The sequence below is a fragment of the Scyliorhinus torazame genome, chromosome 18, assembly GCF_047496885.1.
Source record: "Scyliorhinus torazame isolate Kashiwa2021f chromosome 18, sScyTor2.1, whole genome shotgun sequence".
NCBI lineage: Eukaryota > Metazoa > Chordata > Chondrichthyes > Carcharhiniformes > Scyliorhinidae > Scyliorhinus > Scyliorhinus torazame.
The window spans coordinates 31,244,627-31,259,361 of NC_092724.1; the positions used below are offsets into that span (position 1 = coordinate 31,244,627).

At 40.3% G+C, this 14,735-nt stretch overlaps 1 protein-coding gene across 14 annotated transcripts in view; it reads left to right on the plus strand.

The window, feature by feature from the left end:
- Positions 1 to 14,735, plus strand: part of LOC140395092 (transcription factor E2-alpha-like) — a 194,826-nt gene that overhangs the window by 66,539 nt on the left and 113,552 nt on the right. For 10 of the 14 annotated variants that reach the window (XM_072482486.1, XM_072482493.1, XM_072482489.1 and 7 more), the window contains 2 exons: positions 3,348 to 3,436; positions 7,985 to 8,087. The exons of 1 other annotated variant lie outside the window; for it this stretch is intronic. In XM_072482486.1, the coding sequence (XP_072338587.1) occupies positions 3,348 to 3,436; positions 7,985 to 8,087 (192 nt within the window). The remainder of the gene's footprint in view (positions 1 to 3,347; positions 3,437 to 7,984; positions 8,088 to 14,735) is intronic. 3 more of the 14 variants (XM_072482500.1, XM_072482491.1, XM_072482494.1) reach the window with 1 other exon arrangement.

Genomic DNA, 14,735 nt, shown 5'->3' on the forward strand with positions numbered 1-14,735 from the left:
CATTTTAATGTTTGAAGAGAGTCAAGTCCAGAGCTAATGACATTTAATGAGGGTTTCAGCAGCAGAGGTGAGTGAAGTTGGACCATGTTATGGTGGTGGAAATAGGCAGTATTCATGTGGAGGGAATTGGGTCAGGAGCTCACCTTGAATTTGACACCAAGTTTGCAAACGTACTGGCTTAATCTCAAGACTGTTGTCAGGGAGAGGGATGGAGTTAGTAGGTAGGGAAGTGTCAGTGACGGGATATTAGCTAGGGAATGGAGTTTACAGCAGGGGCCACAAGCAATGACTTCAGTCTTCCTAATATTCAATTGAGACAATTCTGCCCATCTGGTGCTAGATGACAGACGAGCAGATTAATAATTTTAGCATGAGTTGGAGTTGAGAGAACTGGTGGTGAGGTTGCACATGTGAAAACTAATGCAATGCTATCCGGTGATGTTGAGGGGTAACATGTGGATGCAAAATAGGAGGGGCTAAGAATTGATACTTGGAACACACCAGAGATTGCAGTGCAGGAGCAGGAAGAGGAATCATTGCAAGTGATTCTCTAGAATTGCTGAGTGCAGCCCCAGCTGGGTGATAGTGGAAAGGCGTTGGAGGGAGATGATGTGGTCAACCATATCAAAGGCTGTAGAAAGGTCGAGAAGGATGTGAAGAGAAAGTGTTTACTTTTGTCACCATCACATAGGATGTCATTTGTAACTTTTAAAGAGCTGTTCCATTTCTGTGGCAGAGACTGGAATCTACTTGGAGGGATTCAAATGTGGAGTTCTGGGAAAGATTAGAACTGATTTGGGACGTGATAACATGTTGAAGGAATAAAAAAAAGTGCTGGTAAAACTTAGTAGTTCTGGCAGCATCTATGGAGAGGGAATTAGTTAACTGTTTCGAGTCCAATATGAAGAGCCACATTCGACTCAGCAATAACTCTGTTTCTCTCTCCACAAATACTACCAGGCCTACTTGGGTTTTTCCAGCACTTTGTGTTTTTTGTTCAGACCCCACCCACACATACACACACCAAGAATCTGCAGTATTTTGCTTTTGTGTTCAAGAAATTTTGAAAGAAGAGAGAATTTGGAGATGGTTTAGTAGTGGGTCATGGTTGGAGGGGGTGATGACAAATTTCTCAGAAGCAGGTATTAAAATAGAAGGGTCCTGTAGGAAATGGTGTGCAGTGATGAGGGAAGAACAAGTTACCGCTCTAGGTTAATTAGCAACTGACACTATGCCTATCTCTATTCACGTGAATCACCCTTGTTGCTCTGGCACTGGAGGATTGCTAACTTCTGCAGAAACCCACAGGAGAACATTTCAGATGAAAAAAATATTTCTTCAGTGATGAGGTTATTCGAGCAGTTGCATAATTAACTTCAGGTTGTTCCTTACTGTAAGATTGAAAGAAAATGGATAGTGTGTAGTGTACTAATCAACAGGCATTGTACATAATGGGTAAGTTAAATGTGCTTCAAATTTTTTCTAACCAAGGATCTCCAGTAATAACTACTTTTAGGGTTTTGATAGTTTCTGTAAACCAGTTTCAACCAGAATTAGCAGCCTATGTGTCACTGATTCCTGGTAAAAATGACCCACTCCAAATTTCTTTAATGTGTTAATATCACTATCCAGTGACTCATTGTGCATGTGGTTGTTGTGACAGCCCAGATATTTATTTTCTCTCTCTCGCGCGCGCGTGCGCTCTCTCTCTCTCTCTGTCTCTCTCAATCTCTCTGTTTCTTAGCAAGTTAACTGTTGCATCTCCACAGAAGTCACTGGGTGTGCACCATCCAGTTCCTCGTGACCTAAAAACCCTGACCTGAGTGTAGGTGGGAGTGGAGTAGCCTTCGTGTGTACCTTCAATAAACCAGTATTTTGTATCCTACCATTCATTCTGCATGATCTCTCTGTTTGGATTCTACATTAACGCTAGCACTGCAGATAATTGTGAGATATACCCTTTGAAGCTCTACTTTATTGTATTTTTTTTTTAAGTAAAAGCTGTTCGAGTGAAACATTTGTAGGAGCCCACATGCTCATTAGGACGTAGTTTTAGTATGGGTTTTGCATACCAGACTGTTAATATTGTGGGTTTGCTTGACTGTTTCATTTTCTCATCCTAGATAGCACTTTAACAAAAAAAAAAATCGAAGTTGAAGATAATACTTTTTTTTTAAAAAGCAAAGTTGATATTCTGAACCTTTTGGCATTACTGAAGAGATTTATTGTCAAACGTTAAATCCAGTGGTGAAATGTTTTGATCAACAATTATGCACTTCCAAGCCTAAACATTTAGATAATCTTTATTGTCACAGGTGGGCTTATATTAACACTGCAATGAAGCTACTGTGCAAAGCCCCTAGTTGCCACCTTCCGGCGACTGTTTGGGTGCACAGGGAGAATTCAGAATATCCAATTCACCTAACAGCATGTCTTGTGGGAAGAAACCGGAGCACCTGGAGGAAACCTACGCAGACACTGGGAGAAAGTGCAGACTCCACACAGACAGTGACCCAAGCCGGGGATCGAACCTGGGACCCTGGAGCTGTGAAGCAACCGTGCTAACCACTGTGCTACCCTACCGCCATACAGCAGTGAGGTGTTAAAATATGCCTGCAGAAACTTGAAAGATTTGAATCCACGTTTCTGATCTCTTCCTTTTTCTTTCTCTTTCTCTCTCTTTCATTTTCTCTCCCTCCCTCCCTCCCTCCCTCCCTCCCTCCCTCTCCCTCCCTCTCTCTCTCTCTCTCTCTCTCTCTCTCTCTCTCTCTCTCTCTCTCTCTCTCTCTCTCTCTCTCTCTCTCTCTCTCTCTCTCTCTCTCTCTCTCTCTCTCTCTCTCTCTCCCACCCTCCCTCCCTCTCTCTCTCCATTGTAAACCACTAAGCGTTTGAAAGAGGACAGACAACCCCTATGAAAGTGTGTAGTATTCTTGGCTAACCCTACTGTTTTCATTCTCTTCCCATTTTCTTTTGTAAAGAGCATTTGCTCTCCATTTCATTTATTTGTTGGTAGTTTGTCTATGGGACAGCTACAATTTTCCAAAAGGTACTTTGCCAACTTTTGATCAACTGTGACACAGGAATTACGTTTCATGCTTTTGTAGCCCACACTTCACGGACCGTTCATTTTCCTGATTTGGATGCCGCACAATCCATTTATTGTCCTTCAGTATGACATTGCAATGCCTTGGCATCCTTGGGAACTTACTGTCTTCTGTAGTGTCAGATCACATTTATCTGTACTTAATATAAGTGATTACTTATTTTCAGAGCCTCTGTATATTTTCTTGCAGTATTTTGGTTTCACATGAGAATCCTGCTTCATTAATATTTGTTTTAACCTGTAGGTTTGGATGAAAGAACAGGCCCTGGCCCATGGGCAGGAGGCACACACGGCAGTAGTCCATCAACATATGAGCAAGCAAGGGTAAGAATGGTCAGTTCTCCCTTTTTCTTCCTAAATTACTTTCTTCAGCCTTCATTGATTTGAATAAATACCCAGGTTTCCTTTGTCTTTCCCACTTCCTCTAAAAGGTTGAGCAGGGTAAATTACTTATATTCTACAAAATGTTCCTTGTATGTTGACCAAATTCTAGTCACTAAGACACTTTTAGGATATGTTTTACACTGCAATGATGGCATGTGAACAGAATTGTTTAATTTCATCCTGCTGCTGAATTTACTATTGTAGTGCAGGAGTGGCGGCCCAACTCAGCATAACAGAATGAGTCTTCAAGCCTCAAACTACTGGTAAACAATACAGCGAGTTAAAGGGCAGCGCAGTGGATGGCACTACTGTCTCACGGCACCGAGGTCCCAGGTTTGATCCCGTTCTGGGTCACTGTCGTGTGGAGTTTGCACAATCTCCCCATGTTTGCGTGGGTTTCGCCCCCGCACCCAAAAGATGTGCAGGGTAGGTGGATTTGTTACGCTAAATTGCTCCTTAATTGGAAAAAATGAATTGGGTACTCTAAATTTGTAAAAAAAAAACAATACAGGGAGTTCACACTGAAGCTACCGTTGCAATGTAATAATTCACAGTCAGCTCTGGTAATTCTCAACTTTCGAAATGTTTTGCTGGTAAATTAGGTTCTTGACAAGTTTGAACAAGTAGCTTTCTTAAAATCTATTGTTTAAAATTTTTTTTAAAAAAAGTTTCAGCACACTGGGCATTTATTGACCTGGTTCTCAATCAAGCCCACAGGTAGACTCTGGCTCCAACTGGCAGGAATCCATGCTGATTATTTATTATTGCCATTATCATAGAATTCCTACAGTATAAACCCCCCCCCCCCCCCCGCCTGGAATTGAGCCCAGGTACCTGGTGCTGGGAGACAACAGTGTTACCCATTGTATCACCCTTGGTAAACCAAAGGTTCTTACTCATTTTATGGGGCTTATGGAAAGTCTGTTCTACTTGCTATTGAAGAAGGCTTCAGTTTTCTTTGTTTACTTCGCACATCCTTTTTGGAAAATCTGGACTCTACCTTCCTTTTCTTTCTTTAAATACTGGGCAAGGCTAACTAGATAGAATGTAGAGAGTGACAATGGATATCTGTAAAGCTAGTGGCATGACCTGTGTATCAGCCTATTTTGTACACACTGGATTTATTTATTGTCACGTGTACCGAGGTACAGTGAAAAAGTAGTTTTCTGCGAGCAGCTCAAACAGATCATTTAGTACATGAAAAGAAAATTTAATAATAGGGCAACACCAGGTACACAATAAAATACATAGACACTGACATTGGGTGAAGCATACAGGAGTGTAGTATTAATCAGCTCAGTCCAGAAGAGGGTCGTTTAGGAGTCTGGTAACAGCGGGAAGAAGCCGTTTTTGAGTCTGTTCATGCGTGTTCTCCGACTTTTGTATCTCCTGCCCGATGGAAGAAGTTGGAAGAGTGAGTAAGCTGAGTGGGAGAGGTTTTTGATGATGCCCGTTTTCCCAAGGCAGCGGGAGTTGTAGATAGTCATTGGATGGGAGGCGGGTTTGTGTGATGGACTGGGCAGTGTTCACGCCTCTCTGATGTTTTTTGCGGTTTTGGGCCGAGCAGTTGACATACCAGGCTGTGATGCAGCCAGATAGGATGCTTTCTATGGTGCATCTATAAAAGTTGGTAAGAGTCAGTGTGGACATGCTGACTTTCCTTCTTGAGTCAATGACTAGCTCTTTAATTTTGCTGGCATTGAGGGAGGGATTGTTGTCGTTACGCCACTCCACTAGTTCTCTATCTCCCACTGTATTCTGACTCGTTGTTGTTTGAGATCCGGCCCACTATGGTCGTGTCGCCAGCAAAGTTGTAGATGGAGTTGGAACCAAATTTTGCCATCCAGTTGTGTGTGGATAGCTAGTATAATAGGGGGCGAAGTACTCAGCCTTGCAAGGCCCTGGTATTGAGGGATGTCGTGGAAGAGGTGTTGTTGTTTATGAGGAGGTGTTGTTTAACATGCATTCCTGGCTGACTCAAATGAAGTATGTAGTACTTGCTCACTAAGTTTGCTTTTCTAATTTACCCAATTGGACCTTACTTAAAGAGCCCAGACTTCAGTGTTGCCACTTTTTATTTTTTTAGGCCTTGCAACTAAATCTAATCTGACCCTGCTCATTGTCCACCTATAAACACATGCAGTCTCTAACAGGTGTCATCGGAAAGTAATTAGAACTAGGATTCCACTGTTTAATTCCACCCTCAGCTGAGCAATGTTGAGGGAAACTGTTTGACCTCTGCCATGATCACCTTACTCACCATGCCACCAATTGACCCTTTGTTCATCTAATTTGATCTAACTTTGTTAACATTGCCGTTACCACTGAATCATTTGGTACACAATAATTTTTTTAATGAAGCAAGGAAGGTTAAAATCTAGCAGGATCCCAGTTCTTAAATTTTGAGTATATAATCACTGATTTGTGTGGCATTTGATTCTGCCAGGATTGTGCATGTCTCTGATGCAAACCAGTGGCTGAACAGTCTGTTGACCCTCACTCTAAGCTCATTTATTGAGTGGTCACTTAAATGAGTTGCTGGAGAGTGATCAAAGCCCATGGAAGAAGATAATATTGTGCATGCTGGTAGCAGGTATCGAATAGAAGCAGAGACCATCATAAGACCAAGGAGCAGAATTAGGCCACTTGGCCCATCGAGTCTGCTCCGCCATTCAATCATGGCTGATATTTTTCTCATCCCTATTGTCCTGCCTTCTTCCCATATCCCCTGATCCTTTTATTGATTAAGAACCTATTTATCTCTGTCTTAAAGACACTCCGTCATTTGGCCTCCACAGCCTTCTGTGGCAAAGAGTTCCACAGATTCACCACCCACTGGCTGAAGAAATTCCTCCTCATCTCTGTTTTAAAGGATGGACCCTTCAGTCTGAGATTGTGCCCTCTGCTTCTAGCTTTTCCTACTAGTGGAAACATTCTCTCCACATTCACTCTATCCAGGCCTCGCAGTATCCTGTAAGTTTCAATAAGATTCCCCCTCATCCTTCTAAACTCCAACGAGTACAGATCCAGAGTCCTCAACCGTTCATCCAGGCATGTCCGTCAAATTTGAGGCATTTCTTGACTAACTTTGATGTGCGCAGTATTTTCTGTATATTGATTCACCATTAAACTAACCAGACACAACAAATCTGGTAATTATCAGTGTAAGTAACCGCTTAACAATAATTTATATCTGCCAATCAACCGTCTTATTGTTCCCTTACTGGGCAAGAAGTCTGGTGTCCCATTCCTTCAGGCTGTAAATTGTTTTCTTAAATTAAAATTTTTCAGGGCATCACGGTGGGGCGCAGTGGTTAGCACTGCGGCCTCAGCGCCGAGGTCCCAGGTTCGATCCCAGTTCTGGGTCACTGTCTGTGTGGAGTTTGCACATTCTCACCGTGTTTCTGTGGGGTTCACCCCCACAACCTAAAAGATGTGCATGGTAGGTGGATTGGCCATGCTAAATTGCCCTTAATTGGGGGGGAAAAAAAGAATTGAGCATTCTTTAAAAAAAAAAAAAAAAAAAATTTTAAATGTCATTTTTTTCTTTTCGTTCATCTTCTTTCCCCCTCTTTCTCTATCTCTAGTTTGACAGTGCATTAACCTACTCTAATTCATCCTCCTCCTTAGTCCTGCTCTGTTTATTTCTCAATCCTTAAATCACTTTGGTTGAGGACATACACTGTTTGAACCATTGTTCACCAGGATCCCAGAAGCCCTGTTGTACTCGCTGCACTGTTATCAGCCCGCACTTGCAATGAGCACAAGGAAGTACAATGGAAGGAGCCATGCTGGGAGATGTGACTCCTCCAGTTAAAGCTGGCCATATCGTTTGTCTCCCGTTGAGCTGCCTTCCATACCCAGGAAATCTTTAGCATTAAAATGTGGTGCAGCAGGATATTTTGTTTTATAATTACCAAATATGTTAATTAAATAGAGTCACGCATTTGATGTCCTGAATTGCTTCAATATATTACTTATTTACAAAAGGTGAGATTATTGCCTGGATTTATATTACAGGCAAAAGCTTAAAGTCTAATTTTTGTTTTACCACTGTACTAATCCAAGCAAATATTTGGATAGTTCACACCTGATTCAGATGTGAACCAGCTTCAAACTTGCTTGCCTTGAGCATTTCAAGTCAAGGTTTTAGTTTATATCTCCTCAAATCTTTACCAGAATTGTTTAAATTCATTGTCCTGAATACTAAATCTTAATACAAGTCAGTGCTGGGATTCTGGGCACAAGGTTTTCCTCCCCGGTGATGGTTTAAACGGTGTTGCATCTATAAATACTTGGTTGCCGTTTAGCTGCAAATCAGCAATGGGAAAATGCAACTTGTGTAGTGAAATGTTACTGTTGGTTGTTATTGGATAATAACTGATTTTATTCTTTGCTCGTATGCTAATGTTTTCTTTGCTTGTATGCTAATGTTTATTACTTTAAACCTTACTGGCTCTGCTATATGTCACCTAACTTTTCATTTTTTTAAAATAGGGCTATGGTGAAGGTTCCCACTATGGTGATCATGTATCCAACAGAGAGCTGTCATCACATGATGGCATTTCTTCTTCATCCTACATAAATCCTGGCCTTGTTGGTGAGTAGAAATGAATGATTTTTAATTGCTGAATCTTCTGGCAGGGTTAATCGCTCGGTATAGTTTTACTGAATTTGATTTTCCCTCAACTGTGAGCATTACAATTGGCATTCAGAATCAGGAAATTTTCCAGTAACTGCCCTTCTCAGTGGCATTTCCTCCCCCCACCCCACTCTTTCCCCCTTCAAATTATTTATGCCCTCTACCCTATGTTAGCATGCAGGAATTTGTAATGATCCTTGCTATGTAACCTGTTTGAATGCAGAATTTCTAATTGAGTGAAGTAGTATGTGTTCCATATATAAACAGTCATAGGTTTGCGAGTTTATTCCTTTAGCTGGGCCCAGTGCTATTTGGGCAGCCCAAGGGCTAAAGCCTCTACTAGATTTATTCTCTAATTTGGGTCACCTAGTAACTCTTCTGGTTATCTGCATTGATTTTATTAGTAAGTTTACCTGATTCAATCTGGAAGTGTTTAATATTATTATTGTAATTACTTGCAGTAGTTCTTTGTTTCAAAAATGGGCAGGTCTAAAACTGTAGGTTTGGCAATGGGGAATCTTTTGGTGATACATAGCTGAAGAATGTCAGTGACTTGTGGGATAATGGATGAATTTGAGGATGCACATCTTAGTGGATTCTCTAGGTTACAGAAAGACTTGGTGAATCTTTTGAGGCCAAGATTGATGGGGGTGTGGTTCTTAGCGTGGTCAATAAAAATCTACTGAATTGTGGCTGACTTAGTTTGTGAATTGTAGAAGAGAGCACCGGAGAACCACACCTGTAGGATGATAAAAATCTGGAATGGGTTTTGGGGGAGGAGGGCGTAGAGGTGATATTTCGGTGTGTTACTGATCGGATATGAACAAAAAAGCCTGAGCTCAAGATCCATAATTTGTCAGAGTTGTACGTCAGGTTAAACCTAAGGTGGTAACCTGGAAATGGATTAGATGAAGGACAGCACCATTTGGATATTTTCTGGAGTCAAAGAAAATGACTTCTGCCTTGATGTTCTCTAGCCATTACTTTATTCAAAATAATTTTGTCGAAACATGCTTAGCTTCTGTTTGAGGAGCTATTTTGGGATAAACCGCTGAGAAAGATGCTATTATTTTAGAGGTGAAATATTGGAGCTCATTCTTCGGTTTCTAAGACTTAATGGAACTGTCCAGATGGTCTGAACGCAGCAAGCATCCACCTCCCGAAGTTAGATCTACACTTTGTTCATCACAATCCAGTAAACTGTAACATATAGGACTGAAAAAAAATTGTCTTGCGTTCTTGTGTACAGAATGTTAATTGATTATAAATAGGTGAGTTGAGGTTTGGCAAAAGGGCTTTCTCTTTGAATTAGGCCCTGGCAAAGACCATTGCCTGCCATTGGAGGTGGTAGAAATACATATCTTTTGGAATCCAGGTCTAACACTCCTGCCAAGAAGTGGTTTTTTAAAAAAAAACATTGCTCTTGTCAATGGGAACTTTATGCTTGTACATTTTTGTAATAGTTATGAATAAGAGGTGACGACTGGAAGAGTTTATCTTGTAATCAAGAGATGAACATAAAGATTTCTGTTGGGATGACTCCCATTGTCTGGACCCAGGCGAATTCAAGTGCCAACCCTGTGTGACACTACATTACGAAAAGCAAACTATTCTGGCCATGAGCAGTCTCTATTGTCAAGAAAAAATAAATCAAATTTCAACTGTCGGCTTGATGTGATAGGACATGCCAAAGGCATACTGTCCTCTTTCTCGTATTAATATGAAAATGCATTCTAATTTAGGGAAGGGAAAGGAGTTTAGTTTCTCATGGAAAAGTTCCTCAGAGGTATATCCTTGCAATTTTCTACTTGAATTGGCTTCCATACCATAGTACATGAAGCATAACTAATGAAGCATCTCTGCTGACAGCCCTAAGCTGCTTTCTGCAGTAGTTATTTTGGCTCTGATCTGCTCTGAGAGATCCCTAGTGTTTTGTTGTATTTTGATCTTTTCCAGGTACATTTTTGAATCTCTTGCTTGCCTTTCTGCTTTATTACGAGCAGTGTTTTTTCCCCTCTGCGTGCCGTCTTAATTCCAATCTGCCCTGCGTTGGCAACTCCATTTCTGCTATCTCTGATAAAACTATTACCGATGTGCCCTGTGTTATCTGTTTTTCTATGATCCATTTTCCACAGTGCATTTAGTCTCACTTACTCCTGACTTGTCTGCTGCCTTTTCAGACCCTGTAGCTTTCTCTAATGAGCTTCTGTTCTGCTTTCCAACTCCTTTGAAACCTACAAATGCCGTCTGGGACTCTCTTTCCCGCTGAGTTTAACAGTGCTTTGGGATCAAATCCTCGCTTGCACCATGCAAACACTTGAGGGGCTTACTGAGAAGGCTATTTACTCCATACTGCTGCAGTAAATAATTTGAAACAATTAATACATTATTTGTTACTGGGCCACTTTTTTTTTTTTTGTTTAATTAAAACAAAACAGACTCCTGGGAGTACAATAGGTTGCAATTTAGGACAGGGTTAAAGGTAGAATCTTTTGAAACTGCTGTGTTCTCATGATCACATTTATTATTGTTGTACAGTTGTACTCGTTTAGTGGTGGTTGTGTATATTAAAAAGATCCTTGTAGATATGCAATAAGGAAGAAATATTGTAAAGTTTAGTTTATGATGGTGGTTTGAAGGTAGAGAATTGTGTATACACTGCCAGTTGTTTGTCAATGTCAATATTCGGGCTTTTTTATTTAAGAATGTGATATGCCCATTTGAATTTGGAAAAGCGCCATATAGTTCAATTGTTTTCCTGTATATGGGATAAGAGTAAAGGGCTGGTGATGCTGGTAAGAGCAATTTGAGATGATATGTACAGAAAGTCTTGCAAGAAAAGTTTGCTACAGCCATTGAACATACAATGTATGGAGCAGAGACTTTATAATATGAAAACCTAACCTATACCTGCTGTTTTGGCTACAATTTTAAATATTTCTATAGTAGTTTGTGATGTATTACCCAAATTCGTGAGAATTGCTGATTTGAAAATTGGCTTTGCAAGAGTTTTCAGAAGCTGGATGGAAGGATATTGAAGCCTATTTGAATTTTAAATTGCATGTAACTTCAAAATGAGGAATGTTATTTGAGTTGGGTACAGTTACATCACAGGGCCATCTGTTTGTCAAACTGACCAAGTCACTACCATGCTTTTAATCACTGCTGGTACTGGACTGTTAATCCTGAAATGTTTAATAAATAAATTGTAATGGAATTTTTCAATGCTTGATGGTTGCATGCATTCTGAAGATATAATTAATGACCCAAGCTATGCTTATTTTAACTTTTTCAGTTGAAGGTGAGGTTTTCGCATTAGCAGAAAAATGTTAAAATGGGGGAAAATGTTGTTCAATGGGCAAATTAGACTCAAAGTAGAACAGTATAATTTTGAAGTGTCATACAGTGAATACTAAAAGTGATAGAGATGCTAGTTTACTAAATGTTAGCTGACGACAACCGATAATTATATGGATGGGATTTTAAGTACTGTTAGTTGGAGTAGTGGTTCACTGAAGATTGTTGGATTAATTACAAAGGGAGAAAAAAATCCTTGTAAAAACAGGAGCAAACACTTTTTGTTAATGGTGTGAGTAGTTGGAGCCTAGGATCCTTTGCACGTTGGAGAGGTTTTTATCTGGAGTTTAGCTGCATGATTATGATTAGAGGCAAAGAACTTGCCGGCGACAATGTAAGATGTGTGAATGATGTTTGTCCTGTAGGATTTGCAGAGAGCAATTCGTGGGCATCCATGTGTGAATTCCCTGTGGATTAGGAAAACAGTACAGTGCCATGTGGCTGTTTTGCACCTGCTACCCTTGAGAGTGATTAATTTGTTATGCCAAGGGGAAGATTTTTTTATATTTAAAATAACTTGATTGTTTTAAATTTGCATTGTTAAAGGAAAATATTTTTGACCCCTCCTAGACAGGATTTTGTTTATATTTCAGTTTGTAATCTTAGGCTAGCATCTCTTAATGTATACAAAAGCAAGTGAAGAGGATTAGAGGCAAATTTTAAATGAAGTCTGCAAAATCTTCACTTTTTTTACAGGTCATATTTTAATTCTGTTTAGTTATTCTCCAACATTACTTTTGGCCAGTTGGAAAACAGATGATACATCTTCATGTTTAGCTGAAAATGTTAGAGTTTAAAGACGATGAAAATAAAATGCAGAAACTTTTTTTTAGTTAATTTCCCACAGAAACACCTGGATTTAAAAAATGACTTCTGATTATTATTATTATTTTTTTGATCACGGAACCCCATTGCCCTTGTTACCTTAAGCCTCCACTAATCCGGTGTTTTCCTGGTCTTCCTCCCAACTCCCTCTATAAACTTGAGTACATGTCAAACTCTACTGCCAATGAGAACTCTCACCGCGTCCCATTTTCCTATCACCTACATTGGCTTTGGTTCAGCAGTGCCTCAACATTTAAATTATTTTATTCAAACCACTCGATGGCTTCATCCCTCCCTAGCTGAGGCCATCTCCAGCTCCATAACCCGCCAGGAGCTCTGCATTCCTCCAATTCTGGCATTCACATTTTTTCCAACTGTCTATGCCCCAAATTCTGGCATTCTTTCCCTAAACTCTTTCACCCGTCTATATTCCTTTTAAGATGCTCATTGAAGCCTTACCTCTTTGATCATGCTTTTGGTCATCTGTCCTGATATCTCCTTGTGTCCAATTTTGTCTGAATGTTCCTATGGAGTTTTAATGCATTTTAAGGCACTAACTTCAAGTCCTTGTTGTAGAATGATATTTCCATGTGGCAAGAAAATATTTGGCTGGAATTATAAAAGTTAATAGAAATTTGGATCTTTGAGGAGTTACGGAGCAAGATAAATTAATTACATTTCAGACAAATTTCGGTTTCCGACAAATTTCAGTCCAAAAATGTGGAGGTTAGGTGGGGTTACGGGATAGGGTGGGGGAGTGGACCTCGGTAGGGTGCTCTTTTAGAGGGTCAGTGCAGACTAGATGGACCAAATGGCTGCCTTCTGCACTGTAGGAGTTCTGTGTTCTAACACTCGTTTGCTTTCCTTCTGTCTTGAGCACTCTCACTACTTTTGTCTGTCTCGCTCGCTCACTCTCACCTTTGTCTCGCACATCCTCTACCTATCACTTTGTTTCTCTGTCTTGTGCACTCTCTTTCTCTAGCTCACTTTATTTCTCTGTCTCACTCACTCTCCCTTCCTTTTTCTGTTACACTGTCTTTTCTGACTCCACCCTGGCCTGTATTTCTTTTTTCTCAGATAAGCTTCTGGAAGTTAACCCATGTCTTAAAATGGTTTGTCATCTAAAGCTTCAATTTTTTGTTTTTCACATCATTTGGAAAGTAAAGTTGGCTGTACTAACTGGAAAAAATGACTTTGGTAAATTTTGATTACACTCATTCAAAATAAATAAAGCTTGAGCTCTTGGGTGCAGGCACACTTCTTCGTAATTTAGAGTTTGTTAGGTATGATCTGCCTTTTATCTATTTCAAATAAGTCTCTGTATTTGTCTTACTAGAAGTGTTGCCCAAGTCGTCTTTTCCGGGTTTCTGACTTTCATTTCCTAAAATTTGGAATGTTAGCCATTATTCATTGTAATAGTATTTAATTAATGAACTGCATGAAAGTTCAACCAGGGCTGCTCTACCTGGACCAAACTATCTCTAGCGCCCTACAAAATGGACATGTCATGGTTTGTATGCAATTAAAATTTGCCTTCCTCTTCTATTTCTCTTCCACTTATCAAATGTTGCTGAACTAGTCAGCTTGAATTTCCGTAAGCTGTCCCAGATTGATATGAGAACCATTCGGTGTATAGCCATTAACTAGCTTATGATATTGTTCCATTCGTTAACTATTTTGATTATTTGTGGGAGATATGCTGAGAAATGGAATAATTGACCCATGGTCAATGATGACCATTGTCAGATTAGGTTTATGCTTTGCCTCTCTTAACAATATCAACTGCCTCAGCACTTTCCATTTTATATCGTAGCCATCTTCAATATTGGGCCAAAGATGCTAAATAACGAGCAATATAATGATCATATGGTTGTCTGCACTTGGAGCTCTAGCAATTTGCAAAGCTAAGATGCCACCCCATCAGTGTAGGCTAGTTTCAACCTAGATCCTGTCATTAAAATTGTATTGCCCTAAGTTGTTGTCAGCAATAGTTTTGCTGAACAAAGTTTGGGTGGCACAGTGGTTAGCACTGCTGCCTCACAGCTCCAGGGTCCCGGGTTCAATTCCGGCCTCAGGTGACTATCTGTGTGAAGTTTGCACTTTCTCCCCGTGTCTGCGTGGGTTTCCTCCGGGCGCTCTGGTTTCCTCCCACAGTCCAAAGTTCTACAGGTTAGGTGGATTGGACATCCTAAATTGCTCCTTAGTGTCCAAAAGGTTAGGTGGGGTTACTGGGATAGAATGGAGGCGTGAGCTTCAGTGGGGTGCTCTTTCCAAGTGCCAGTGCAGACTTGATAGGCCAAATGGCCTCCTTCTGCATTGAAATTTCTTCACAGAATCTATTGTTGAAGCTTTTCATGCACTCATCAGGACAATTGCAAAAATGCTTATGTCAGGGAAAACTAGGTTTATACTGCATATGTAGAG